Raw genomic sequence first — 26,658 nt, forward strand, 5'->3', positions numbered from 1 at the left:
AACTTAAATATATCTCATAGATTCATAGTTCAAATTCATAATTTATTGATAAAATAATATTTAATAATTAATTAATATAATTCGAATTGAATCATTTATCTAATTTGTGAGTTAAATCATGTTAAGCTATCTCTAATTTAAATTTGATTTGGGCTTTCAACTCCAATTAAACCAAATCGAGCCCACTTTGAAACTAGAGTCAGCTCTGTTCGGATAACGAAGCATTGCGCTTTGTTCAAACGTGGCATGGCCGTTGAGGATTGAATTGTTGAAGAAATAACATCTGACAAGGACTCACCTCAGTGACACCCGTGAATATGGGCCTGTCTGAAAGGGATAATGGTACCACTAAGTTATTTACTTTTTTGCCCGCAAAGCATGCCAATGGGCCCTTTTTTGGTGGGCTACAGAGTCACAACCAAGCAGCAGATTCCCCCAATCTGTACCCTCTTGTAGCAGTGGATATGAATCATGAACATCTTTCGATTTAAATTTGATTCGAATAAAAAATAATTTAATTAAAATTTGACTTAAGGTTATCAAGCTAAAATTAAAAATGATTTAAATTGACTCAAATAAAAATAATTATGTTCGAATTTATGATTTAAATCCATAGTTTAAATTCATGGTTTAAATTTATCATTTATTGACAAAATAACATTATTTTATCTGATAATAGATAAAACAATATCATTTTAACAATTATTTAACATAATTTGAATTAAACTAAGAGTCAAGTTTAAACAAAATCAAACCATCCACAAAATATAAGTCAGACCAAATCAAACTCTCTCTAAATTAAGTTTGATTTGATTTTAAAAATAATTCAAACTTCTAAACTTGAACTAAATGAATTTAAATTAAACCAAACCTAACTAAGTAAGCTTTTGAACTCAAACTAGCTCGGTTCAAGTCCAGTCATACCTCTTTGAGCATATTTGAAACATCCCATTATTCTGTGAAGTATTGAAGCAGCAAAACAGGACTAGGATTCTTGTTCTGATATGATTAATCATGATCATCCAATGTATCGGATTGTATAGAGGCCTTAACTATCAAATCTGTGTGTGTTTTCAGGCTTAGAGCCATTATTTTTTCTTTTATTTATAATCTTTTAATTTCTCAATCTCAATTATTTCATTATATTTTTAATCTCATTAACTTTCTTAAGAAAAATATTTGAATTCGTAAATAATAATTCGTTCTATTTATAATTTTATTTTATCATTACAAAATATTATAAAATACTTGAATTCGTAAATAATAATTATTTATCTTTGAAAAATTTAGAGATTTAGATATAAAAGATAAGTAAATAAATATTATATAATAAATATATTTTATTTATGTTTTATAATTTATATAGTATGTAAATTAATTTATTTGTACTATGTTATCAATTTATAATATTTTTTATCATATAACTATGGTATTCTTCTACCATAAGTGAGAGATTATAAATAAAATATTTGAGGTACTGTTCTCAATTTTAATAATTGAAAAATAATTTGTGTTTAAAAATTTTAATTATTTTTTTTTAAATATTGATTAAATGGGCCAGGTTGGGCGATTAAAGCCCAGCCCAGCCCAATTAAGTCTCGTTATTAAATAGGCAGGGCTTTTATATTTCAATTAAAGCCCAGCCCAGCCCAAAGGTCTATTACTGTTTGGGCATCGGGTCAGGCCCAGCCCATTGACATCTCTACTTAAGACTCTGCAAGAAATACACAAATGGCAAACAAACCATTCTCACAAACTAGTTTTCATTTCACGTCTTATATTATTAAATGGTCTTTAACATAGAGCTCTGTAAACTACATAACTCTCACCTTATTTGCTCGCTTTTGGTACATTTGCGATTTCCCATTTCCATTTCAGGCACACTTTCACAACTTTGAAGGAGATTGGTACCATCCCCATGGTTCATCAGAGACATATTGAGTCACCTGCTTCACACTCAAGTAATTATCAAGTCCCCTGTGAAAAAGCCAGCAAAATTATGTTATCAGTATGAGCCATATACGGAATTATGGCACTTGTGCCATTTATGCCCAAATAAAGAGAACATACCATGCTCCTAATTCACGCCCGAAACCACTACGTTTTTTCCCTCCCCATGGAGCTTGACAAAAGCACGGCTGTGAGCAGTTGATCCATACAACACCCGCCTGGAGAGACTGCAGAAAGCATACAAAGGAAAACCATTCACTCATTGACTCAGATAGTCTGTACAAACTAATTTTAACATGATTATTTTAAGCTGTATGCTTGCATATAACTTCAGAATTCTCACCTTGCTTACACGATCACACCTTTCTAGATCATTGGATATCACAGCAGCACCTAAGCCATAACTGTGAAGCATGGATTGTCAGAACTCAGAATATAAGCTGGGAAATGAAGGTAGGAGAAAAAAGATCCAAAATATATTTTTTAGTAGAAAACAAATCAACTAACTGGGTGTCATTTGCCAATTCAATGGCTTCATCTTCAGTACTAAATGTTTTAACACACAGAACGGGTCCAAAAACTTCTTCTCTCCAAATTTCCATAGATGTAGTTATGTCAGTTATGATGGTTGGCTCAACAAAAAATCCCTTCTTCAAATGCTGCCAATCATTAGCGAAATAAATGAATATCATGACTGACTGAAAAAGAAGTCAATGCTGACAGATTACAGGATAATACCTGTGGACGAGCCCCACCATAAAAAATGGTTGCACCTTCATTCTTGGCGTTTGAGATGAATTTCAAAATTTTCTCATACTGCAGCATATTAAGTAAATATTAGAAAGATCATTTTCAATTTAGAGAAAATCTTAAATTCATATCAACATATCCATCAAGTTATATCAGTATCCAACAGCCAAAATGTGTATCACATTCCAGGAAAAGAAATGGATTCATATTGTTATACAGAAACCGTGCTGCTGATACAGATTATGTCTAGGGGAATTTTGTTTCACAATATCAAATCAGCAATCAACTTAAATAGAAATGGAAAAAGAGACAAAAAGGAGTCCTTCGTTCAACTATTCATCTTAAATATTGAACAGTCTTACCTGTCCTTCACTAACAACGGGTCCAAGCCTGCAACCTTCTTCCAATGGATCTGACACCTTAATGTTTTTGGCCCATTTCACAAGCTCGTCAAGAAATTCTGCTGCAATGCTTTCCTAAAAGATATCGGGCCAATATATTCCTCTATATAAGTGAATAAGAATTCAACGAAAAAACAAAATGGAAATTCTGAGTGCAATAAAATAACCTCATGGTAACAGAAACATTTTGCTTTTGGATGGTCATCAAGTATAAGCTTTTAATCGATTGAACAACTGGGCACATCTATGATATTCATCTTATCTGTCAGAAGGGTTGGAGAATGGTATTTATGGCATTAGCTGCTTTTGTACACTCCACCAAGAAGTAGAAACCCTAGTTAGTATTGTTAGTGTATTATTCGCATTCTCACATTATTTGTGCATTAAACACATTCAAAAAAATTTTAACATATTAAACAAGTATTTTACACCTTTCCCATATTAAACGCGAATTATACACTATATTTTTGAATTTTTTACTAAACTTAAAATACGAAATTGTCTCTTCTATTTTTAATTATTTACAAAAATGCTACTACCATTTAAAAGAAAAAAAACCTAACAACATTTTTTTTCTAATTCCCAACCCTAATTTTGCGTTTTCCTCCTCTATAGCCGATACAAAAATTCATTTTAATCTGAAATTTGAAATTTAAATTGATTAATTCGTTTGTTTTTCTCAATTGATTAGTATATTACTTATTATACAAATAATTTTGCTTATGTATTATGTTATATTAGGTTTAAAAATTAATTAAATACTTTATATTTGAATTATTATATTAATTTTCAATAAGAGATTCGTGAAAAGTACTAAAATTATTATGATATTTTCATATTTTTAGAAATGTATTATTGACAATATATCATATTAAACCTATATATACACGTTCCGTTTCCTATATGTAAATTTCAGGGACTTTTTTTACAAACACATTTTTCATTATTCATCGTATTATACCCGTATAATTTGTATATCGTTTTTTTTCCATTCCTGCATTTACTAACTAGCATAGAAACAAAGATAAAGTGGCATTAGCAATCTGTTATGATTAATGCAAGTTTTAGATTCTGTCTCATATACAATAATGAAGTTTATCTTGCCATCTTGTTAGTCTGGATTCAGACATAGGTCTCATAACTAGCAAGATGGCACATTGTCTAACGTTCACCTCAGTTGATTCAGTGATATCTATCTTGTATAATATAGTTAAGTGAGCCTGTTGTTGGATCATTAACTGGCTGACTAAGCTTGAAAATCTAACCTAGCCTTTTCCTTTTCATCTAAAAGTTACTTTTCTGTTTGCAGAGTGTCGTACTGTCATTTTTCCTCTGGCTTGTGGTATCTTATAGTAGTTTATATATCAGTTAGGTGGTTGATATTAGGATTGCTTTTAGGTTAAAAATAACCCAATTGATGTACCCGTTGACATTTGTCAGAGTAATTTTCATGGAAGTAATAAACGTATAAAGGACATTTAAAATTCATTTAGGCGCTTACATGTACAAGAAGACGGGATGTCGCACTACAGATCTGACCATTTGTCCAGAAGCAACCAAAGAGGGTCCATTCAGCAGCTGTTTGAATTATAGACAAAGAGTAAATTGATATCAATATCAATAAATGCAACAATATATCCTAATTTTTCAAATATAATTAGCTTCAGATGACCGGGGTCACTCAGCAATTTGTTTCTATCATAGAAAAATGAAGAATCTGGGAAGCAAAGATTTGCAATTCCCAGAATTGTCCAGAAGCTAACCTTTATCAAGATCAACATCCTCAAATACAACAATTGGGCTTTTTCCTCCAAGTTCCAAAGTAACCGGCTAGAACAAAAAATCACATACAGTGTCAGCAAAAGAGGGATTGCAAATGTCAGCAAAAAGAAAAATCATAATGTTTTTAGCACATGCATACCTTAACCATCTGAGCTGCTGCTGTCATTACCTTGCTCCCAGTCACAGAGCTTCCAGTGAATGCAATCTGTAATGATTTGACATGTTAGGAGCATTGCATGGTAAATAGAAAACATAAATATCTGCCAAATTTTAAATATGTGAGATATATTTGAAGATCAAATTCATAAAATTCAACAAAGAAATAACAAAAAATAACAGGTACCTTGTCCACATGGGGATGAGATGCCAATGGTGCACCAGCTTCAGGGCCCAGTCCGGTTAGAATATTAAGAACACCAGAAGGAAGGCCCACCTCTTTACATATATCGGCCAGCTCCAAACAGGTCCTGAAATTAAAAATATAATTGTAGACATGCATTGTGATTAACCACATATAAACAGATGCTCAGGGTAATTGAAGACATACACGGATGCCAATTCAGATGGTTTTAATATTGCAGCACAGCCTGCAGCTAGGGCAGGAGCCACTTTCCATGTAGCCATCAATAGTGGGTAATTCCTTCAACACAAAGAAAAACAATTCTTAGTTTACTGAAAACCAGCTTTTATTTTACAAAGTAATCAACAAAAATAAGTAAAATCTAGTGTAAGTACCATGGGGTAATCAACCCAACAACTCCAATGGGTTCCTGAAGAACATAACTCCTAAAATTCTGCATCGGAAGAGAAACAGGAGCCTTTTGCTTTGCATCTAAACCCTCAGCAAGGTCTGCATAGTACTCAAAACATCCAGCAACATCATCCTGCAAAACACAGTCTGTCATACAGTATGAAAAACAAAACAACGAACTTATAATTTTCAATAGTGCCATGGCCATACAATGTCCCATGCTGCCTCTTCAAGTGGCTTTCCGCAATCAATTGCTTCAAGTTTTGCAAGTTCAGACTTCCTCTCTGTTACCTGCATAAAAATGTCAACTATAAGAAACTCAAAAATGTAAAATAATATAGGGTTTTTCTTGTTTCCAAGACAGTGAGTTTGCCTAAAACTTAAACCAATTCATTGTTAGCTGATTTGTGACTATTTGAAGATAACTTAATCTGAACTTGGATGGGAGACTGATCAGGGTTATTAGGAAACAAGAGCAATAATGATAAAAGGGCAAATCTAATACCTTAGCAGCAATAGCACGCAAAACTTTGGCACGAACCGCTCCAGATGCAGATGCCCAATCTCTGCCTTTGTTTCTGGCAAGTGCTTTTCGAGCAGCATCAACTGCGAGCTCAACATCTTCTGCCGTAGCTGCCGGAATATCACCTGCCATACCAAATCACATATTACTCAAAACTGCAAATTTCAAAAGTGTTTGTATCAATTCAAATGTACCATGTAAAAATAATAATAATAATAACAAAGTAACTAAAATTTACCACTTATAATCTCGAGAAACAAACTACTAAATCAACAGCTAAAGCTTAGTGAAATAGAGAAAGAACAGATAGAGAAGCACAAAAGTAGATAGAAGAAATGTACATAAAAGAAAAGAAGGTAGGATCTAACCGATGGTTTCTTCAGTGGCAGGGTTGATGATTGGGATTCGCTTCTTCAAGACAGGTTCTCTCCATTCACCGTTGATGAAAAGCTGACGAATTGGGATCGGGATCGGGCTCGCCATGGTCAGAGTTGCTTGGTTTCAGTTACTGTTCTTGTAACCCCAGATTTGTGAAGTTGAAGCTTTTAGGCGACTGTCAGACTCGGAGGGCACCAAAATAGGCAAACGATGTTCTTTTTTGTTTTCTTCCCGCAGTCATATGATCTGCAGGTCGCTGCTTATCAATAATTTAGGGAGTACAAAATTTGCTAAATTAGGGGTGTGTATAATTAGGTTTAGATTATAAAATAAAATAAAATAATATAAAAATTATGATTTGATCTATAAAATAATTTAGTTTGGATTAAAAATTTTTAAATTATTTTTTTAATTTGGTTATGATTTGGACTATTTTTAAACTAAATCAAACTATAACCATATATTTTTAAAATACATATATATAATTATATTTGAAAAAAAAATTTGATAAATATTTAGGTGTATAATTTGTTTTTTAATATTTATTTATCATTTTCTTTATATGTATATTGTATATATATTTCATATTTATTTTATATGTGTATATTTTATTTTAAAAAATTATAATTTAGTTAATTTTATTAAATGATATATATATTTAAAAATGAATGATTTTAAAAGGTTCAAACCATGGTAATCGAATTATGTATCATATCATGTATCAAAAACCTAATTTTTCATATAGTGTATCATATCGTATGATACACTTTTGTAAAAAATAAAATAATAAAATATTATAATTGACACATCATTATTTTGAAAAAAATCACAAACATCTTTAACATTTAAAAATTTTTCATATACACCTATATTGTACTATCATTTATCTAAAAAAGTATATTAATCTGTATCGATAATATATATTGTATTATATGATATATTATTGTATTATATTCATTTAATACGCCTTATGATATACATTATTTTCAATATATATTATATTATAGGATACGTGTTGTATACTGTAGAATGCTGATAACTATAGTTCAATGTAGTTATAGTTTGGGCAATTTTCAAATCAAATCAAACCATAAACCGTATATTTTTAAAATACATATATATAATTATGTTTGAAAAAATTTGTTGATAAACATTTAGATGTATAACTTGTTATTTTAATATTTATTTTATTATTTTCTTTATATGTATATTGTATATATATATTTCATATTTATTTTAAATGTATATTGATTAGTGTTTTGTATCATTGCATACTTTTAGACATGAATTCTCTAATTCACCAGAAAGGAATGTACAGAGAGTATCCATACGGAGGGGGTTTTACAACCATCTAGTGAAGTACTCGAATCATTTCTTGACGTCAACTAAGGGAACAATTTGAATTATTCTGATAAGTGTGCACCACATTATATGTAAATCAGAAGTGTTGTTTTCACATTGTATCACAAATAAGGATGTTGATTGTATACGTGTCATTAATCAAAGCAGAAAAGTTCTGAAACCCTACTCAAACTTTAGAAACTAGGGAACAATTATTGTTTTAGTCAAACTTCCCTTAAAAAAAAATACATGAGGGTTGCACTAAAGAGGCGTCCAATCATGATATAAGTTAGGAACCAACTATGTGAGCAACATGTAACGACTTGACATACCATTTACACATAGATCATTTCTGAATGCAAGACAAAGTTCTTTTATCTAGAAACAACGAGAAAAGTGAATGCATGTAGGAGTTCCTCTATCAACTAATGGTAATTTCTTAGATATCTAAATTCAGTGTATTAGCATATAAATATATTTACTTTCAATTATATAAATAATAATCTATTCCATTATCCAATAAATACAAGATTACACAAAGGCAAAACGTATGATATATTGTATCTCATAATATAACAGTAGACATAGGCTTCTGATTTTATAAGTCGAATCACTTAAAAAAAAAATTGGTGCTATTTATTAGGGAAATTATTAATTTTGGCCAAATTACCCGTACATTAAGCAAAAATGCCCAATTTTCCTATTCATAAGCAAAAATGCCAAATTTTCCTATTCCTAACAAAAATGCCCAATTTCCTATTCCTAACAAAAATGCCCTAAACTTTTTTTAAAATATCAAAATTACCCTTCACCACATCTATATAAACCCTCTCTCTCACTCTTATTACACATACTTCTCATCTCACTCAAACACTCATTCTCACTCTCATTTTTACTCAATATCAATTAGTACAGGTTCGTTCGGACGAAAAAAGTTCACAAAAATTGGTATCTTCAAAGCCAATTTTCCAAAACATTTAATGCCTTTACACTATCTTTTGGCCAAAGTTTCTTTGGCGTGGTGGAAAATCCACCATCTACAACAAGAGGGGTAAGAATTTAAAAAGATGGAATTTTTAGAGTTTGTATGTGATGGGCTTCCTTACAAAGTCCATGCACCAATATTTAACTTAATTTTCAATGGGTAAAAAGATATTGAATTGCTCACACTTTCCATGAAAAACATATGAAAGTTCTACCAAACTTAGGTGAAATCTAATCCTTCACCACTTCTAAGACGTATCTGGGCATGGCCTGGATGTGAACTTGAATTAGAAGATATTCAATTTAATTTGATTTAAGCTTAACTTAAATTTATAACTTGAATCAATCATTTCAATTTATGATTCGAATTAACTCAAATTAATAGTTTAAATTGGTGGTTCAAATTTGTGATTTAATTCGATTTAAATTCATAGTTTGAATAAGTAATTTTGAATATTATTCAGATAAAATAATGCTATTTTATTTATGAACTATGAACTCAAATCATAAATCTGAATCATAAATTCAAATTGAATCGCACTATGAAATAGAATCAAATCTAATTTTAAGTCAATAAACTTAAATTAGATATTTTTTACTGAAGCCGAATTCAAACTAAAGGATGATCAGGCTCAGCAGCCTGATCCGCGTCCACCCCTATTCTGGCCATTTTTAAGTCGTTTAAGGATCAATAGAAAGGAAAAGAAACAGAGCAATATTTAAAACCGAAACAGAAAAAATAAGGAAACTCCATATTCTATAAATAAACAAAAGATAAATCAAGTCAATCGAAGAGAAAAGGAAATAACAATTAACAGATATGGTAATACCACAATCCTACTAATGTTTCTGGGTCGTCTTCTGATACTTGTCTTTGATCCACTGAAACCCAACAGACGTCCCTTCCTTCACTTTCTTCAACCCAGTTGAAGCCACCGCTTTTGTCTTATCAAAACCCTCTTCAACCTTCTGTTTATACTTGCCTCCCGTGCCGTTGCTCTTCTTTTTTCCCTCAACGGCATCGGGGTCCGGGCCGTTGTCCCACTGATCAGCCCACGATGTTCCAGAAGAACTGTGTCCCTCCATTGAAAAGAAGACTTTCTCTTTACGAAATCAACTCAGAAAGAAGATGGAGATCTATGACAATACAATGAAATAAGTTAAGACCGGGTATTTTGTTTAGGGAGGTGAATATGTTTTAAAGCCGGGTCCAACGAATTCAAGAAGAAGATAAAATAGGGTTATTGATTGGACCAATCTTAGGAGGAGTAGGTGGCTTGAATTGAACGTTCAATTTTTCAACTTATTTTAATCATAATAGACAAAAAACAGAAAAATTTTCCTTTACAAACAACCAAAATTATTTTGATTCTTTTCTTCCCTCCCACCCTCTTCATTTCATTCCCAAATATATTCATGTGCCAAAGCATCAAAACAGAGTGAGACAGCTAAGAATTCTACTGAAAAAGGAATAAAACTTACCCCATATAATGTTTGAAGGGAATCTTGAGAGTTTTCTCCATACAAGGCAGGGCAGTGAGATAAATTTAGAAAAGCGTGTAGAGCCGAGTTTTTTTGAATGATCTGGAAAACTGTTGACGACACGCTTCTCTCACGGACACGCCTTAACACGGTTACATCCCTATCGACATTCTTCTTCAACTGTTTTCCCCAGAGGCGAGCTAGTATTTTTGGTATTTTATTCAACAAATAAAATATATAAGGAATGGTCATTCACCTACCTATTCCATTGAATATTATTATAACAGGCAACTAATCTATTTGCCGTGTGGCATCAACCGGTATATATTTTCAGTTTTCACCTAGTCCGTTGTGCAAACTAAATATTACTGTAGGCCTTGTTGGGCTAGCTTTATCATAGCGCATTGTGCCTAGGTGTCAGACCGTGACTACACCCTCCAATTGATGGATTTAGTGGGCCGGGCCAACACACTAACATGTTAAGGCCCACAACATCTCAAGTGGATCATATTTTTTAATTATTTTTTAATGGGTTGTACTGGCTCATGCTAAAAATAGACCACATGCAGTCTGGCTCGGCCCCTAACCTACCCTAACCAGGTCTACACAAAGGTATTAGTAATCCTCTTACCTAGAGGTGATAAAATGGGTAGGTGACTCGTATAGCCCACGGGTATCTCGTGTAAATATGAGTAGGAGTTTAGATTTTTTGACCCATACCTTGGATAATAAATTTTGGTGTGTGGGTTGGGTATGCCAGCGGGCACCCCCAAACACCCTTTTTTTCTATTTATTTTCATTTTTCACTTTAACATAAAATTTACAACATACTAAACACAAATTTCATATATTTTTCCTTCTTTTTAACATAAAATAAACTCAAATCCACCCTAAAATAAAATAATTTATTGGGTTGAAAACAAATTTAAAAAATATGAGCATTAAACACTTTGTTATAAATATTTATTTCATATTTAATATTAAAATTCTTTAAATTTATAAAAATATTTTTATAATTTGAGATACATTTTTGTTCCTCTACATAATACTTATGTATTGGAAGAAAAAATAATTAAAAGTTAAGAAAAAAATATATATTAAAACAATAAAAATAAAAGAAAAATATTGAAAAATTAGTATTAACAGGTAACACGTAAATCAACTTATACCTACTGAAGCGGATATGGATTTTATAAATCATTATTTGTATAACTCGATTTGTACCCATTTTATCCGCACCCAGCCTGCACCACCCGTTTGCCAGGTCTACTCTTACCATAGTCACAAAGCAGACTTGCTTTGTCCTCCAAGTCGCGGAACCACATTGGTATTTGAGTTCTTGCATTCCATTCAAACTGTTTTAATTGATCTTCACCTTGGGCAAGCTGCACAGAAGTTACTAAGAACAGGAAAAAAAAAAAAAATTCAAACAATTAAGAAATCAAATAGAACGACAAAGAAAATGTGTATAGCCTGTACTTCCTCAAGAGAAACATAAAGAAAAAACACGGGAGTCTCTGACAAGCTAATCTGTTAAGTGTTATTAGCCAATAGTTCATCCCCACTTGCCATAAAAAGTTCTAACGCTTGAATTACTTCAGAAGTTGGATACTATAGATGAGGATGATCATATTAATCTGTTTGGCTCTTTATTACAGCACTTCTTGACAATGGTTTGCCAAAGGGGTGAATTTTTTGCAAGCTATAGAAATGAATAATGGATCAACATCAGAGAATGCCACAATTACATCCTTGCTTTTGTCCTGTTTCAATATCATCAAGAACGTACAATTACATCATACAGATGCACTTGTGTTCTAGTAAAGACTGACATTGATTTTAAAAGATCTAGGTGATGCATATTTGTCTGGGTTGAGGATGTAATCACCCACTTCCATGGGAACAATTAACCAAAATAAACAGGGTAAATAACTTACATAGGCATCATCAGTGCAGTCGCAGAGTCTGTGGGATAATACATTTCAGGCTTCCTGTATTTAGGGAACTGATCTACCTTAACCTCTTGCCGGATACTGACCGATCCATACCTGAGAAAAAAATGCTTGCCATTTTTTTTAGTTTTAAAGCATAATTTATACCCAAAATCTGAATTTTAATCAATTTTCATGCAAAATCAAAATTCAGATTATATAATTTACAACATCGAGAATCTAATTTACAGAAAACACGACATATACACAGTCTAGGCTCTAATGTCAATATTGAAAACATTTAAACATGTCAAATCGAATTTTGTAAATTCTATAAATATAAATTCAGGGTACTTGGCTTGTAATTTGTGACGAAACCCATTTGAATATGACATAAGGTATTGACGTGAGTCATTTTCATGCTCTATTTGTTTGAGCACTGCCATCCTTAGAAGACATAATCTTTGTGCATTCTTTGTGCTTTTGGTTTCTTGGAGAGAAGAACAGAAAGTCTTCTATTCTTTTTTAATTTTGCGTTTTGCTTCTGAGATTATAGTTTTTGGATATTTAAATAACAATCTAACTCTCATCTAACTACCTCCAACAACTGTCCTTTGACAATTTACCCAAACCCATAATTACACTAACAAAAGTAAATGATAGATGCGAGTTTGAGTTTTTGAAACTTAAAGAATAAGAATTTATCATTTTAACAAACTTTGAATGAGAAATAGTCTTTTAACCGTAATTAAATAAGCAAGAGGCCTCAAAAGAGATCCGTCATATCTACTAGGGAACAAGAAATAAAAATTAAAAGAAAAAGCCAAGATGAATAATAATAATAATAAAAGAGCAATGATATGTATGTCAATTTTTGATACATAATTCATATACACAGATAATGTGTCATTATATGGTTAGGTATTACTTTATCTTTAATTTATAATTACCCAATTACATAATGATATATTATTAATATATATGAATTGTGTATCAAAAATAGATATATATAGTTTTATAAATAATAAAATATAAAAAAATAGAAATATAAAATTAAAGATCTTAAATATAATTTTTGTAATTTTATTATTTGTTTAATATATCACAATAAACTTTTATCAAAGTCAAGGGTCAGTTGAACCCATTACCACCCTTTCCTCCAACTGCTTTTTCCAGCTTTAGAAATATCTTCTTATAAAAAGATGAAACGTTAAGTAGGCCTACACTATTGATGCCCAATTTAAATGGTGTTAATGAAGGGATTCGTTGGGACAGACGGAGCCATACCTCAATAAGCAGGTGAGTTTAGTGTGGTCGATTCAATCTGGTAAAGATGATTCGATTTAAATAAAGTTTTCTCGTCAATATCCCTAGTTGTCATGCTTTTTGAAAGATAAAGGTGGCTCAAATGCAATAATGCATGGCTTCACATGCACTGTAATAATGCTATAATCATGGTGTTGTTTTTTTTGGGTTAACGGAGATGCGTCTATATTTATTAGATAAATAAATTTAAAATATAATAATTTGATCTATAATTAATACACGAGATAAGTCAAAGATTCACAACTATAGTAGAAATGTGAACCTAAACTTTCACTTTAGAAGTTTTTATGTTTCATCGTTTTTGCTAACTCTTAATATCAATATTACAATTATAGTTATATGTATTTTATGATATATGATACGTATCCTATGATATAATAAGATGTAGATGAAAAATAATATATATCGAATTAACACTATACAGTGAACGTATCATACAATATGATATGTATTATTGATATAGAGTGACACATTTAAAAAAATAATAATAATGTAATAGAGGTATATATGAAAATTTTTAAAATTTTAAAGATATTTATAATATTTTTTAAAATAATGGTTTGTGAATTATAATTTTTATTATATTTATTAATATTTTATTATTTTAGTTTTTATAAAGTATATTATATGAAACGATACTATATATGGTATAAAAAATTAGATTTATAATATATAATATAATACATAATTCAACTAACATGGTTACAATCCAATTCCTTACCAGAAAATTATATGATATAGTTTGAACTACAAGAGAAAAATCTTATAAACATTGAAATTGAAATCCTGTGCAGCTTGGGGGGAGTCCAAATATCTTCGTGAATGAAGGCCTAGTGACGGAATCGGGACCAGCAGATGGCATTGCAAGCTGTACGTTGAAAATGGCAAGTTATTGATGATAAATTGAGACCCCATTAATTTTATTCATTATCATGTAGGCTAGAGCAACCAAAAATGGAAAAGGCGAAATAACTTATTCCCACCCAAAGTATAGCGAAATCTCAAACTCATACCATTTAACTTTTAAAAATTCAAATACTCATTTGTAAGATAATTTCTATTAAAATATTAGTTAGAGTTAGAGATAAAACTATCATTTAACAAAAAAATTTAAAAAACCAAACTTTTATCACATTTCTTCCCCTCAATTTGAAAATTCACAATCTCCCCCTCCGAAAATTTCTTTTACAGTTTGAAAAGTGACAGTTTTTCCCTTAAGGTTTTTTTCACTTTTCTCAAGCATTGATCCGCTGTTTTTGGTCATCAACCGTCTTCTCTCCCGAGCTTTCTTCGACCATCGATCGAGAAATCATCTAAAAATACTTTTAGATAGAAATCGTATAAATTTTCAAACAAAAATCATTTAGATTTTCAGACAATTTCCTTCGATTGGTGGTCGAAAAGAGGCTAAAAGAGAGAGATAAGATAGGAGGGAGGACTACTGATGGTCAAAGACGACAGATCCTCGTCAGAGAAAAGAGGAAAAAATCCTAGGAGAAAATTGTTATTTTTCAAACTTTAGGTGGAGGGAAATTGTGAGTATTTAAATATGAAAGAGAAAAATGTGATAAAACTTCAATTTTTTAAATTTTTTTCATAAATGATGATTTTACCCTTAACCCTAACTGAAATTTTTAATAAAAATTATCTTATGAATGAGTATTTGAGTTTTTGAAAGTTGAAGGTTGGAGTTTGAAATTTCTCTATACCTTGGGTGAGAATAAGTCTCTTGGCCAAAGGAAAAATATCTTTAGTCTTTGCTGCTTTTTTTAGCAAGATTATATGTATACATTATTAGTGTGTGTGTGTGTGTGTGCATATATATAATATATATATATATATATATATATATATATATATATTTATATTTATATATATATATATATATATATTATATATATATATATATATATATATATATATATATATATATATATATATATATATATTGATGTAGCTTTTATTCAAATAATTTACATAAAAATGATCCCCGGGCGGCTCTCATAGAACTTGTTCTATGTGTTTTCCACATGGATAGAAAGGATTGATTTCAGGTCTCAAAGTCCATTTTGAGCCGATTTTAAATTGGTTCAAATTGAATTTACAGTTAAATTGTCTTCTAGCTGAATTATGGAGATGACGGTAATTGAAATCAACCAATAAGTCACCCAGAAATTTGGTGTATAATCAAGGGTATTCAAAATTGGTTAAATGAATCAATTTAATAATTTTTTAAACTAATTAATTTGAAGAAACTCATAAACCAAAATCAAACCGATTAAAAGATTAACTGATTTTGAATCGAATCAAAAATACTAATTAATCAAATCAAATTTTTTGTTAATCAATTTTGAATTGAATTTCAAAGAATTATTATATTTTATTTTTCTATATTAATTTTTTATTTAGTTTTTTTAAACCAATTTTAAAAAAATTGAAAAACCGGTAACCAAATCGAAAATCTGGGTTTTCTATATTCTTGAATCAGTATCTGAACAAGTTTTTCAAATACCCTATTTTTTGGTTTAATTTTCTATTCAAAAATCAATTTGGTTCATTATAGTATGGAAATCAAATATGAAAGAACAATGTTGTATGCATACAATTTTGAGTTCATAATTTTATACATAAATATTATGTTATCATGTGATTTGGCTATTATCTTATTTTTAATTAAAATGACTCAATCAAATTATAACACATCATTAATATATTTAGTTATTTGTTCAAAACTAATGGTTTTATTGAATACGAAAATTTTTTTGAGACTATAATTATCAGTATCTTATAATACACGATACATATTTTATAATATGATATGATATATATAATAATATGTATCATGATTTGTATCAAATTAATTTGATATAATAAATGTATCATATGATTTTAGAAAAAATGATAATACAGTAGAGATGTATATAAAAAATTTTAAATTTTATAAAAATATTTATGATATTTTTTAAAATAATAATATATTAATTATATTTTTCAAAAATCGTATTATATAATATAATATTAAATATATAATATAAAAAATTAAGTTTTTAATATACTATATAATATCTAATTAATTCCCAGATTGACACTTGTTTTATCCATACAGTAGCAGAAAAAATTTCCCACCACTTGTTTGTTGATTAGAAGGCCTCGGCTTTCTGATAAAGTTTCGATTACAAGATAGAAAGATGTTAGAGGAAGAAGACAATCACCAACCCCATTGCCCGTACAGCAATAATACAAGTCGCTGCTTACCTAGGAGCAGTGCTGGCGAATTCTATGATGTAACATCAATATATGTGAATCCTTTGCCTCTGAAAAGTGAATAACAGAGGCATTTAAGGGGCAAAAATTGCTACTACTGCGTTATTTTCTGTTAAATCTTTGGTCTTTTCTGGGTTCGAAGTGACAAATGCACCGACCGCCACATCCCCACAAAGTCACACTCCAGACAGGTTAAATTTATTGGAGCTGAAAGGTTCAAAGGGCAATCAGAATTCGCTTGACAGAAGAAACTGAGGAGAACTGGACACGTAAAGAAATGTCTGTAGGTGAAAGCGCCTGTGGCCACTGTCAAAGGCCTATATTTTGTTGTGACCGTAACAATATATATATATATTGTTAATAAAAATTAATACATATTTTTAAAAAAATAATAATGTAATAATGTAATAAAGTGTATTTAAAAAATTTGAAAATTTCAGAGAGTATTGATGATTTATTTTAGGAAGATAATATAATAATTATAATTTATTATTATTATTATTTTCAAAAAATTGTATCTTTCGATATATTATAATATAAGATATAAAAAATAAATTTTTAATACATAATTCAATATATGATTAGAATACTATGAGTCTGATGATCCTTTTTGTAGGGCACATTCAGTGAAGCTCATAGCGAGAGAAGTGATGAAGACCTAATGGCTGTAGTGAGAAAGTAAAGCAAAGTCACATGGGTTGATTCCACCTAACCTATACAATTTCAACTTCCTCTCATAATCATGACCCCTTGTAGGTTCAACATGAAAAACAAGAGAGGAAATTTAAAACTCCAAACGTTGTTCAGGCCTCTTGAGAAACTGATATGTAATATTTAGTATAAATGAAGGAAAAAAAATCATTCAATCCACGATAAGTTATAAAATATTGAATTAAAACTTTAAAATTATAAAAATACATTAAATGTTATGTAATCTGACTTGAAATTATTTGCTAGTATTCTACTCCTGAAACCTCTCCTGAATGACAGATTTCAATTGGTAAAACTATATTATATTAGTTTTAAAATGGAGACCTAACTAATATATAACTAATATATACAAGGCTAAACTTTATCTACTTAGATTATAACTTTAAGTGTATTAAACTTATAGTTATTAATCAGTAAGTTCATCTACAAGTTGTTATTAGACTATTCAATTAGTTGGTTTTATAAAACCGGAATCACAATTAACGTTAGCTCAGATCCGTATATTTTCTAACACGAAAATCCTATTGTTCGGGTCTGTTACTATTGAAAAAAGGCATTAAAAATGGATGATGAGCAAGTTGTTTAGTGCAAGACATACTCAAAATTCAAGAACATAGAATTGTCTTCCACTACTAACAACAGCAATAAGATGTGGATGGGTAGATAAATACATCCTTTGCCCTTGAGTTCTCAAGCTTGGTTCTTTCCTCAACAAGCCGATCATCACCAATGACTTAACCTATAAAATTTGTCAATCAACCTGTGGATTATCAAAGTGTTTCTCAGTTCTTAGCTTGACAACTTTCAATAGGTAAAATTATATTGTATTAGTTTATGAGTGAAATTCTAATTAACATATCTTAGGTTTCAAATGTCCAATATAGGACCCACACTCTATTTACTCATATTATAACCTTAAGCGGGTGTTTGGTTCATGCTATGTAAAGATTACTTTGGTAATCTATTTTTTTATTACTAATCTTACTTTGTTTGATTTGTCAGTAATAGAAAATTTCGATAATTTTTTATTCTTAATGGTGATGTGACAGGTAATATAAAAAATAATTTGATTATCATTTTCATCTTAGATATTAAAATATTATCAATACAATTTTGATTTTATTACTATTTTATCCTTATTTAGTAATTTTTTAAGACAAATATATCTTTATGTTCAGTTAATATAATAAATAACATAAAGAATATTTTATATTAATTACACCAAAAGTTATTTAAGTAAAATAATATATTAGTATTCTTTTATTTTTATTATTCTTTTATTATTTCCTATCAAACACAATAATTATATATACCTATCAAAATTTACCAAATTTTAATAAATATAGTAATAATTTATATCTAATAATCTTAAAGGTAATATATTTTTACAGTAATATTTTATTTTTGATAATAAAGAATTACTCAAACCAAACGCACCATAAGTGTATTAACCTTATCTTTATTGATAGCTTAAACTCATTTGCAAGCTGTTATTAGACTTGTTAACAATAGAAAATACTACTTTGTATTTCATTTGATACAAAAAAGGTTTGTACAAAGGGTTATTTATACAAGAATGAAAAATATATACATGGTATGAATGTTGATTAATTGAGGAAATCATGTTATGATTGGTTTATTAAGGAAATCATGTTATGATTGATTGAAAAAATTATGCTAACACCCTTCCTCAAACTCAAGGTGGTACAGTTGGGACCAATTTTAGTTTAGAAATGAGATCATGAAAACGACCTGAAAGATGCGACTTGGTGAAGATATTTATAGTTTGATCATTAGAATGAATGAAGATAAGTCAAATGATACCATTCACAAGATGTTGACGAATGAAGTGGTAATCATTTTTAGTATGTTTAGTTCGTTTATGAAACACATCATTATGGGCTATTTGAATTGCACTTCGATTATCAAAATAAAGGGGGGATGAAGAGTGGGAAACACCCGTATCAGCGAGTAACCAACAAGGCCATAACAGTTTGATAGTAATATCGGCTAGAGCGTGATATTCAACTTTAGTGATAAATCAAGTAGTCAAAGTCTGTTTCTTACTTTTCCAAGCTATTAATAAATCTTCCAAGATAAAAACAATATCCAATAGTAGAACATCGGTCAGTGGGATCACTAGCCCAATTAGCATCAGAGTATTTAAACAACTATAGTTTGAAATTAGAGGACAAATTAAGACCATGAAAAAGGGTACCTTTAACATGTCATAGGATTCGACGGACTATAGCAAAATGAGTAGTCTTTAGGGCACACATGAACCGACTAACCAGATGAACAATATAAGTGATATGTACTTGATAAACCAAGCTGCCAACTAATTGGAGATAATGTGTTAGATTAGGTAGTGGTGTGTCATCTATAGTTATTAAGCAAACATTAGGCTCAAGTGAGATAATAGCTATTTTACTATCAACGAGTCCAACACGATCAAGTAAATTAGAAGCATACTTTGCTTGGGAGAGATAATAACCATCCGTAGTAGAAGATAATTTAAGTCCTCAAAAGTAGCTAAGAGGTCTGAGATCTTTCGTTTCAAATTATTGATGGAGATAGTGTTTGAGGTTAGAGATACTCACAGTGTCACTACTAGTGATGATCATATTGTCCATATATAGTAACAAGAGAACAAGTCCACAATTAGTTTGTCGAATAAATAAAGCGGAATCATAAGGGCTCGAAGTGAAGCCAAGATGACAAGTTGTAAAGCTGAACTTAGCAAACCAGACACGAGGGGCTTGCTTAAAACCATATAAGGCACGTTAGAGTTTACAGGGTGGTTGCGTGTAGACTTTTTCATTAAGATCATCATTGACGAAGACATTTTTGACATCCATTTGAAATAATTTTCATTTTTTAACTGTCGCAATAGCTAATGGACTGTTGATAGAGGTGATATAGGCAATAGGGGCAAAAGTCTCTTCATAATTAATCTCATCCTCTTGTGAATACCTTTGGCAACAAGTCGAGCTTTAAAACGTTCCATAGAGCCATTAGGGCGAGTCTTAATTTTGTAAACCCACTTGCATCTAATAAAATTCTTTTTGGATGGAAGATCAACTAAATCCTAAGTATGTGTTTTCTCTAAAACTTGTATTTCTTCCAACATTGTTTGTTGCCAAACAAGGTTAGAACTAGCCTTATAATAAGAATGAGGCTCATATAATAACCTAATGGTAGAAAAATAGTGATATCAAGAAGTTTGACAGAAGGCTCTCTTACCCATAAGGAGCAACAAAGAGCATTGTCAGAAGGAATCTCATTATGAGATGAAGAATTTTCAAAGAGGAGTAGAGTCCCTAGACAGAGTAGATTCTGATGAAGAGGCTAAAGGTGACAATGGATTGAGCTTTGCAAAAGTATATGTATCATATTCATTAGGAAACAACTCGATATTAGGATCAATGAAAAAAATAGTAAAAGGTATAAAGAACTCATGGAATTTAGATATGAAAGAAAACATGGTGTGATCCTAATAGGTAATAATTTAGGAGATGCAAAGATGTTTAGAGACAGGATCCTAACAATGATAACCTTTGTGTTTTATCTTGTATCCAAGAAAACAACAAAAACGAGTGCAAGGTTTAAGTTTAGTATGCTCATGAGGCTGAAGAAGAACAAAACAATAGCAACCAAAAATTGTAAGAGTATTAGAGTTGGGAGATGTATCATACAATTTTTCAAAGGGAGATACATCATGAAGAATAGATGAGACGATTAATTATGTAAACAGTTATGAGTGTTGCTTCTCCCTATAAGCATTCAAGACATGAGGTTGAAAAAAGTTAAGACATAAACAGAATCCAAAATATGTCCATGTTTATGTTCAGCATGACCATTTTGTTAAGAAGTTCCATGTAGGAAAGTTGGATAAAAATGCCTTATTATTGAAGAAAATAGATAAGATGAAAGTCTTGATACTCCATGGCATTATCAATATGTAATATTTTGATTGTTTGAGAAAATTGGGTCTTAATCATGGTTACAAAGGTAATGTAAATTTGCAGAAGCTTGGATTTATTTTTCAAAAGATATATCCAAGCAAATTGTGAGTAGTCATCAGCAAACAAAACAAAATATTAGGAACCTCTTATAGTTAGGGTTGGGGAGGGACCCCAAATATCATAATGTACTAATTGAAAAGTTGTAAAATAAGAAGAATTATTTTTATTAAAGGATAATGTCAGTTGCTTTGCAAGCTGACAATATAAACAACAAGAGACTTAGTTTTAATGGAATATAACATGCCACTAGACACTAAAGGGTGCAATTTATTCAAATATGCATGACCCAAATATAAATGCCAAAGATGAAGGGAGTGATGGTAATAGTCAAAATGGTAAGAGAGGTTACGAGATGTGAAGGGAATTGAGATCAAACAATTGTCCCATTCTATGGCCTATCCTAAGAATCTGTCTCATTTGAGGATCCTACACTCAACAACTATGAGAAGAAAAATGTAAGTCAAAACCAAGTTCACAAAGTTGTCCAACAGAGATAAGATTCAATGTTAACTTAGGTATTACAAATGTATTAGAGAGTGTGAGATGAGACATGGAAATAAGACCAGTATTACTAACATGAATGTGAAAACCATCAACAATATGAATTATAAGAGTAATGGGGTTTGTGTGTGTAAAGGAAAAAAGAGAGGAGTCAAAGGTCATATGATTACAAAATCCTAAATCAAAAAGCCAAGAGGATGTATTTGGTGTCATAGATAAAACAGTGGAGGATGAAACATTAAAAGAGATAACTTGTTTTAGAAGAGATTCCAGATCACTCATAATGTTTATGGGTTAAGGAGGAGATGGCTTAGTGGCTAGTTTAACAACAGCAACAATAAGATAGGATCTAGTGTGTCCTTTGGATTTAAGAGGTCTTGTAAGGAAAATTTCTACAATATGCCCAAGTTGATGGCAATAACGACACTCAATGGAGGACATTTAGAGAGAATATAACCAGTCTTACGACAATATTTGTAAACCTTCTTATTGGAGTGAGAATGTGGGGCATAAGAGTTGGTTAGAACACCAGAGGAGCTAGCCAAAACGATGTCTGAGGAATGAGACTTTGTAAAGCCCAATTGTGTCTCTTCAAAAATAACTTCAGCAACAACACTATAAAAGGTTAGAAGAGGATCCCTATGCAGTAGTGATGCTCAAATAGGTTCAAAATCATAATTGAGTGGCATAAAGAATTGAATGAGATGCATCTAGTCCTCACTAACTCTTGCTTGAGTGAGTTATGTCCAAAGGGGTTGTATTTGTGCCAAGAAATCATTGATGAATTGTCTTGCCTCTTGTTTCAGATTGCGAATTGAGCTCCATATTTGGTATTAGTGGGCAAGACTAGTAGTTGTATATTTATTAGCCAAAAAATCCCAAATTTCTTTGGCAGTCTCAAATTACTCAAATGGGATATGTATGGAAGGAAGGGATATATTGCGAATGTAGGTAATAATTTGATGATTTTTACTTTCCCCATTCATTAAGGTGATCAAGGTAATTGTCTTTATTCTCATCAGTTTATTGAACAACTTTAGAAACTTGACCTATGATTACTCGCCAAAGACAATGTCCAATAAAAAATTTCGCATACATTAGGCCTAAAGATTGTAATTGGCCCTATTTAGGATTATTTGAATGGAGTGAGAAACTTCAACTTTGTCCATTTTGAGATTTGAGAGGGATTGTGATGAAATAGAATTAATTGGATGGATGTCTGTTAATATTAAAAATATAATAAATATTGACCCAACGACGACTGATGGTGATGAAGGTGGCTTAGGGTAGAGCGACAAATGATGATCAAAGGATCAAGCTATATGAGGAGAGGCAAGGCACGACAAACGGAGCACACCAATAAGTCACAGTGACATTAAACTATGCACAAAAAAAAACTAAAAAATTTTTAAGAAACGATAAATGAGCCTAAAATAAAAGCCTTAATACCATGTTAACAATAGAAAATATTGCTTTGCATTTCATTTGATACAAAAAGAGTTTATACAAAGGGGTATTTATACAAGAATGAAATATATATAGACATGGTATGAATCCCGATTGATTTAGAAAATCACGCTCTGATTAATTGAGGAAATCATTATATGACTGATTAAGGAAATCATGTTATGATTTATTAAGAAAATTAAGCTCTGATTGATTGATTGAGGAAATCATGTTAACATGCTATTCAATTAATCAATTTTATTAAACCAAAATCACAATTAATATTAGCTCACATATGTAATTTTTCTAACACAATAATCTTGTTGTTCAGGCCTGTTGCTACTGAAAGAAGGCATAAAAAAGTGGATGGTGAGTAAGATGTTTAGTGCAAGACATGCTCAAAATTCAGGAACATAGAATTGTCTTCCACTACTAACAACAGCAATGGGATGCTGATGAGTGGATATATTCATCCTTTGCCCTTGAGTTCCCCAGTTTGGTTCTTTCCTCGACAAACCAGTCTTCACCAATGACTTAACCTGTGGACTATCAAAGCATTTCTCAGCTCACCTACGAGAATTAATGAAGGATAAGGAGTTTCATTAATGTTTCCAGGTTAAAGTTATGCCCATTCTTTATATGGAAATGGAAGCATCTAATTTATTTCTCTGCACCCAAGCAAGGGATCTCCATTTAGCAATAGATTAGAATAAAAATGGGCCACTCTTGCGTCCTCTGCTCTTTTTGCCAACATAAACCCCTTTCCCTGAAGTAATCCTTTTATCAAAAATAAACTTTTTCTTCTTTATATATCCACTCTCTTTGATTTAATCCAACTCACATTCTTTCTTCCTCAGTTTAACTCTCTCTGTAACTTGGGAATCATGATATTGCACTCAAATGGTGATTGTCAATTTCATTCTGCCTGCTTTCAATCACATTTCTCAGCAGCACCCTCACTTACTTCTCTGCCAAGTCTCCAATCAGTTACTTCCCTTACCTCTCAAAATCACCAGAGCCTAAGCAATGCTTCCACCATTCATTATCACTGCCTCACCACCTTAAAGGGTCACAATTCTTATGTATCCGCCCTTGCCCTAGCTGGGAAATTCTTATATGTGGGCTCTTCTGACAGAGCAATCCGCTTGTGGGATTGTAATCCTTTAACCACACAACCTGAGCAAGATATTATAAACAACAGCATAGTAGCTGTTGGCAAGGGCGCTGTGAAGTCCCTGGTGGTTTTAGCTGACAAACTCTTTAGTGCTCATCAAGATCACAAAATCCGCGTATGGAAGATCAATAATCAAGAACATGATCATCATCAACAAAAGTACACTCGTTTGGCCACATTGCCAACACTCGGTGACCGCGCTTTCAGGCTGCTGATGCCCAAAAATCATGTACAAATCCGGAGACACAAGACATCCACTTGGGTCCACCATGTTGACACTGTGTCAGCTCTCGCCTTAGCAAGCGATGCCACTCTTCTCTACTCAGTTTCATGGGATCGGACCATCAAAGTTTGGCGAACGTCAGATTTCAAGTGCCTGGAGTCAATCAGGAACGCTCACGAAGACGCAATAAACGCAGTGGCATTATCCGAGGATGGGCATGTTTATACGGGCTCAGCTGACAAGAAAATCAAAGTGTGGAGAAAAAACACCGGAGAAAAGAAACATTCTCTAGTTTCAACTCTGGAGAAACACAACTCAGGGATTAATGCGTTGGCGCTGAGCAGTGACGGGCTTGTGTTGTACTCTGGTGCATGTGACAGATCGATTCTGGTTTGGGAGAAAGACAGAAATGGCAACATGGAGCTTGCAGGAGCATTGAGGGGACACACGAAATCAATATTGTGCATTGGTGTGGTTTCGGATTTGGTATTGAGTGGCTCTGCAGATAAAAGCATTAGAATCTGGAGAGGGGTTGACAGAAATTACTCATGCTTAGCCATCTTGGAAGGCCACAAAGGCCCTGTCAAATGTTTGACAGCAGCCATTGATGAATATTATAATGACTCTCACACTGCTTATCTCATTTACAGTGGAAGCTTAGACTGTGACATCAAGATATGGCAGATTCTTGTTCCACCTCATTAAACAAACAAACAATTTAAGGAGTTTATGTAAGTACAATAGTGAGATTGTATATTTTCTTGAGAGTTTCAACTGATTTTCCTGGAAATTGTGGCAAGGGCCCCAGGAAGGTTTGTCCAACAAAAGAAGGGATGTATCTTCCATGCCTAATCTTTTCAATGGATTAGCTTTTCTTTTAATTTATGAAGTGAAATTCATTATATTATCAAACATTAGGTTGGATTGTGGGACTCAAAAGAGACAGACACGGCCGGCTGTAAAGTCACTCAATAATACCTAAAATATGGGATGTGTGGTTATTTTATTCTTGCTTACCTTCCAATTCTAGAATATCTTCATTTTTTTTTTTTTTAATTTTACACCTTTTTATTAAGCTATATTATTGAGATTGATCAGGATACCCTTTTAAACGATCATGGAAATTTCTTATTAAAAATTGGACAAATATAAAGTTAATCAAAAAAGAAGATTAAAAGAACCAAGAAAAGGATATATGCACGTGTTAATTGGGTTGGATTCGATTTGAACTTATTCATGTTCGAGCTTAAGCTTTAGGATGTTTAGCTCTTCAAACTTGCGAGTTTAAAAATTTTGATACAAAACGATATCATTTTGATTAATATGTATTAAAACAACATTGTTTTAACAATGAGCTAAGTTAAAAGCTCGATTTAAGCCCGACTCTTTTGAAACGAGCCAAACTCGAACTCCTTTGAAGCAAGTTGGATACCATACAAATCATAACTCTAAACCAAAAAATTATGTTAAATATATTTATATATATAGTTTATAGTTTGATTCGATTTAATTTAAAAACCCTCTAAACCATAACTCATATTGTAACCTTTCTCTAAAATCTATCTGCATAAACTAAATTATTTTATAAACTAAATTAAATTAAATAATAATTTTTGAATAATTTAACCTAATTTTAAAATTTGGATCGAATTTTATACCTCATAAATCACACTTAAGTTCACATCAAATGCAATAAACCCTGATGTCATTAAATT

At 31.3% G+C, this 26,658-nt stretch overlaps 3 protein-coding genes across 3 annotated transcripts; 1 reads left to right on the forward strand and 2 right to left on the reverse strand.

The window, feature by feature from the left end:
• Positions 1-1,746: 1,746 nt before the first annotated feature.
• Positions 1,747-6,801, reverse strand: LOC123203853 (betaine aldehyde dehydrogenase 1, chloroplastic). Its single transcript, XM_044620307.1, has 15 exons — positions 6,526-6,801; positions 6,140-6,282; positions 5,845-5,925; positions 5,619-5,767; positions 5,431-5,523; positions 5,227-5,350; positions 5,023-5,088; positions 4,865-4,931; positions 4,603-4,679; positions 3,063-3,176; positions 2,689-2,766; positions 2,458-2,609; positions 2,294-2,354; positions 2,071-2,177; positions 1,747-1,977 (listed from the first exon to the last, which is right to left on the reverse strand). The coding sequence occupies exons 1-15, from the start codon at positions 6,638-6,640 to the stop codon at positions 1,887-1,889; spliced, it is 1,518 nt and encodes a 505-aa protein (XP_044476242.1). The 5' UTR covers positions 6,641-6,801; the 3' UTR covers positions 1,747-1,886.
• Positions 6,802-9,593: 2,792 nt separating this feature from the next.
• Positions 9,594-9,997, reverse strand: LOC123204031. The gene has a single exon (XM_044620566.1). The coding sequence runs from the start codon at positions 9,944-9,946 to the stop codon at positions 9,701-9,703; it is 246 nt and encodes an 81-aa protein (XP_044476501.1). The 5' UTR covers positions 9,947-9,997; the 3' UTR covers positions 9,594-9,700.
• Positions 9,998-23,959: 13,962 nt separating this feature from the next.
• LOC123204868 (protein JINGUBANG-like) lies at positions 23,960-25,888 on the forward strand. Its single transcript, XM_044621672.1, has one exon. It carries the CDS (start codon positions 24,431-24,433, stop codon positions 25,646-25,648), a length of 1,218 nt encoding a protein of 405 aa, XP_044477607.1. The 5' UTR covers positions 23,960-24,430; the 3' UTR covers positions 25,649-25,888.
• Positions 25,889-26,658: the final 770 nt, after the last annotated feature.

This window comes from Mangifera indica, chromosome 20 (genome assembly GCF_011075055.1).
Source record: "Mangifera indica cultivar Alphonso chromosome 20, CATAS_Mindica_2.1, whole genome shotgun sequence".
Lineage (NCBI taxonomy): Eukaryota > Viridiplantae > Streptophyta > Magnoliopsida > Sapindales > Anacardiaceae > Mangifera > Mangifera indica.

Coding starts and splice junctions, on each gene's coding strand:
- LOC123203853 (XM_044620307.1), bottom strand. CDS start 6,640: ATGGCGAGCCCGATCCCGATCCCAATTCGTCAGCTTTTCATCAACGGT. Junction 2,767..3,062: donor CCGTTGTTAGTGAAGGACAG/GTAAGACTGTTC, acceptor AATATGCTGCAG/TATGAGAAAATTTTGAAATT. Junction 2,355..2,457: donor GAATTGGCAAATGACACCCA/GTTAGTTGATTT, acceptor CATGCTTCACAG/TTATGGCTTAGGTGCTGCTG.
- LOC123204868 (XM_044621672.1), top strand. CDS start 24,431: ATGATATTGCACTCAAATGGTGATTGTCAATTTCATTCTGCCTGCTTT.
- LOC123204031 (XM_044620566.1), bottom strand. CDS start 9,946: ATGGAGGGACACAGTTCTTCTGGAACATCGTGGGCTGATCAGTGGGAC.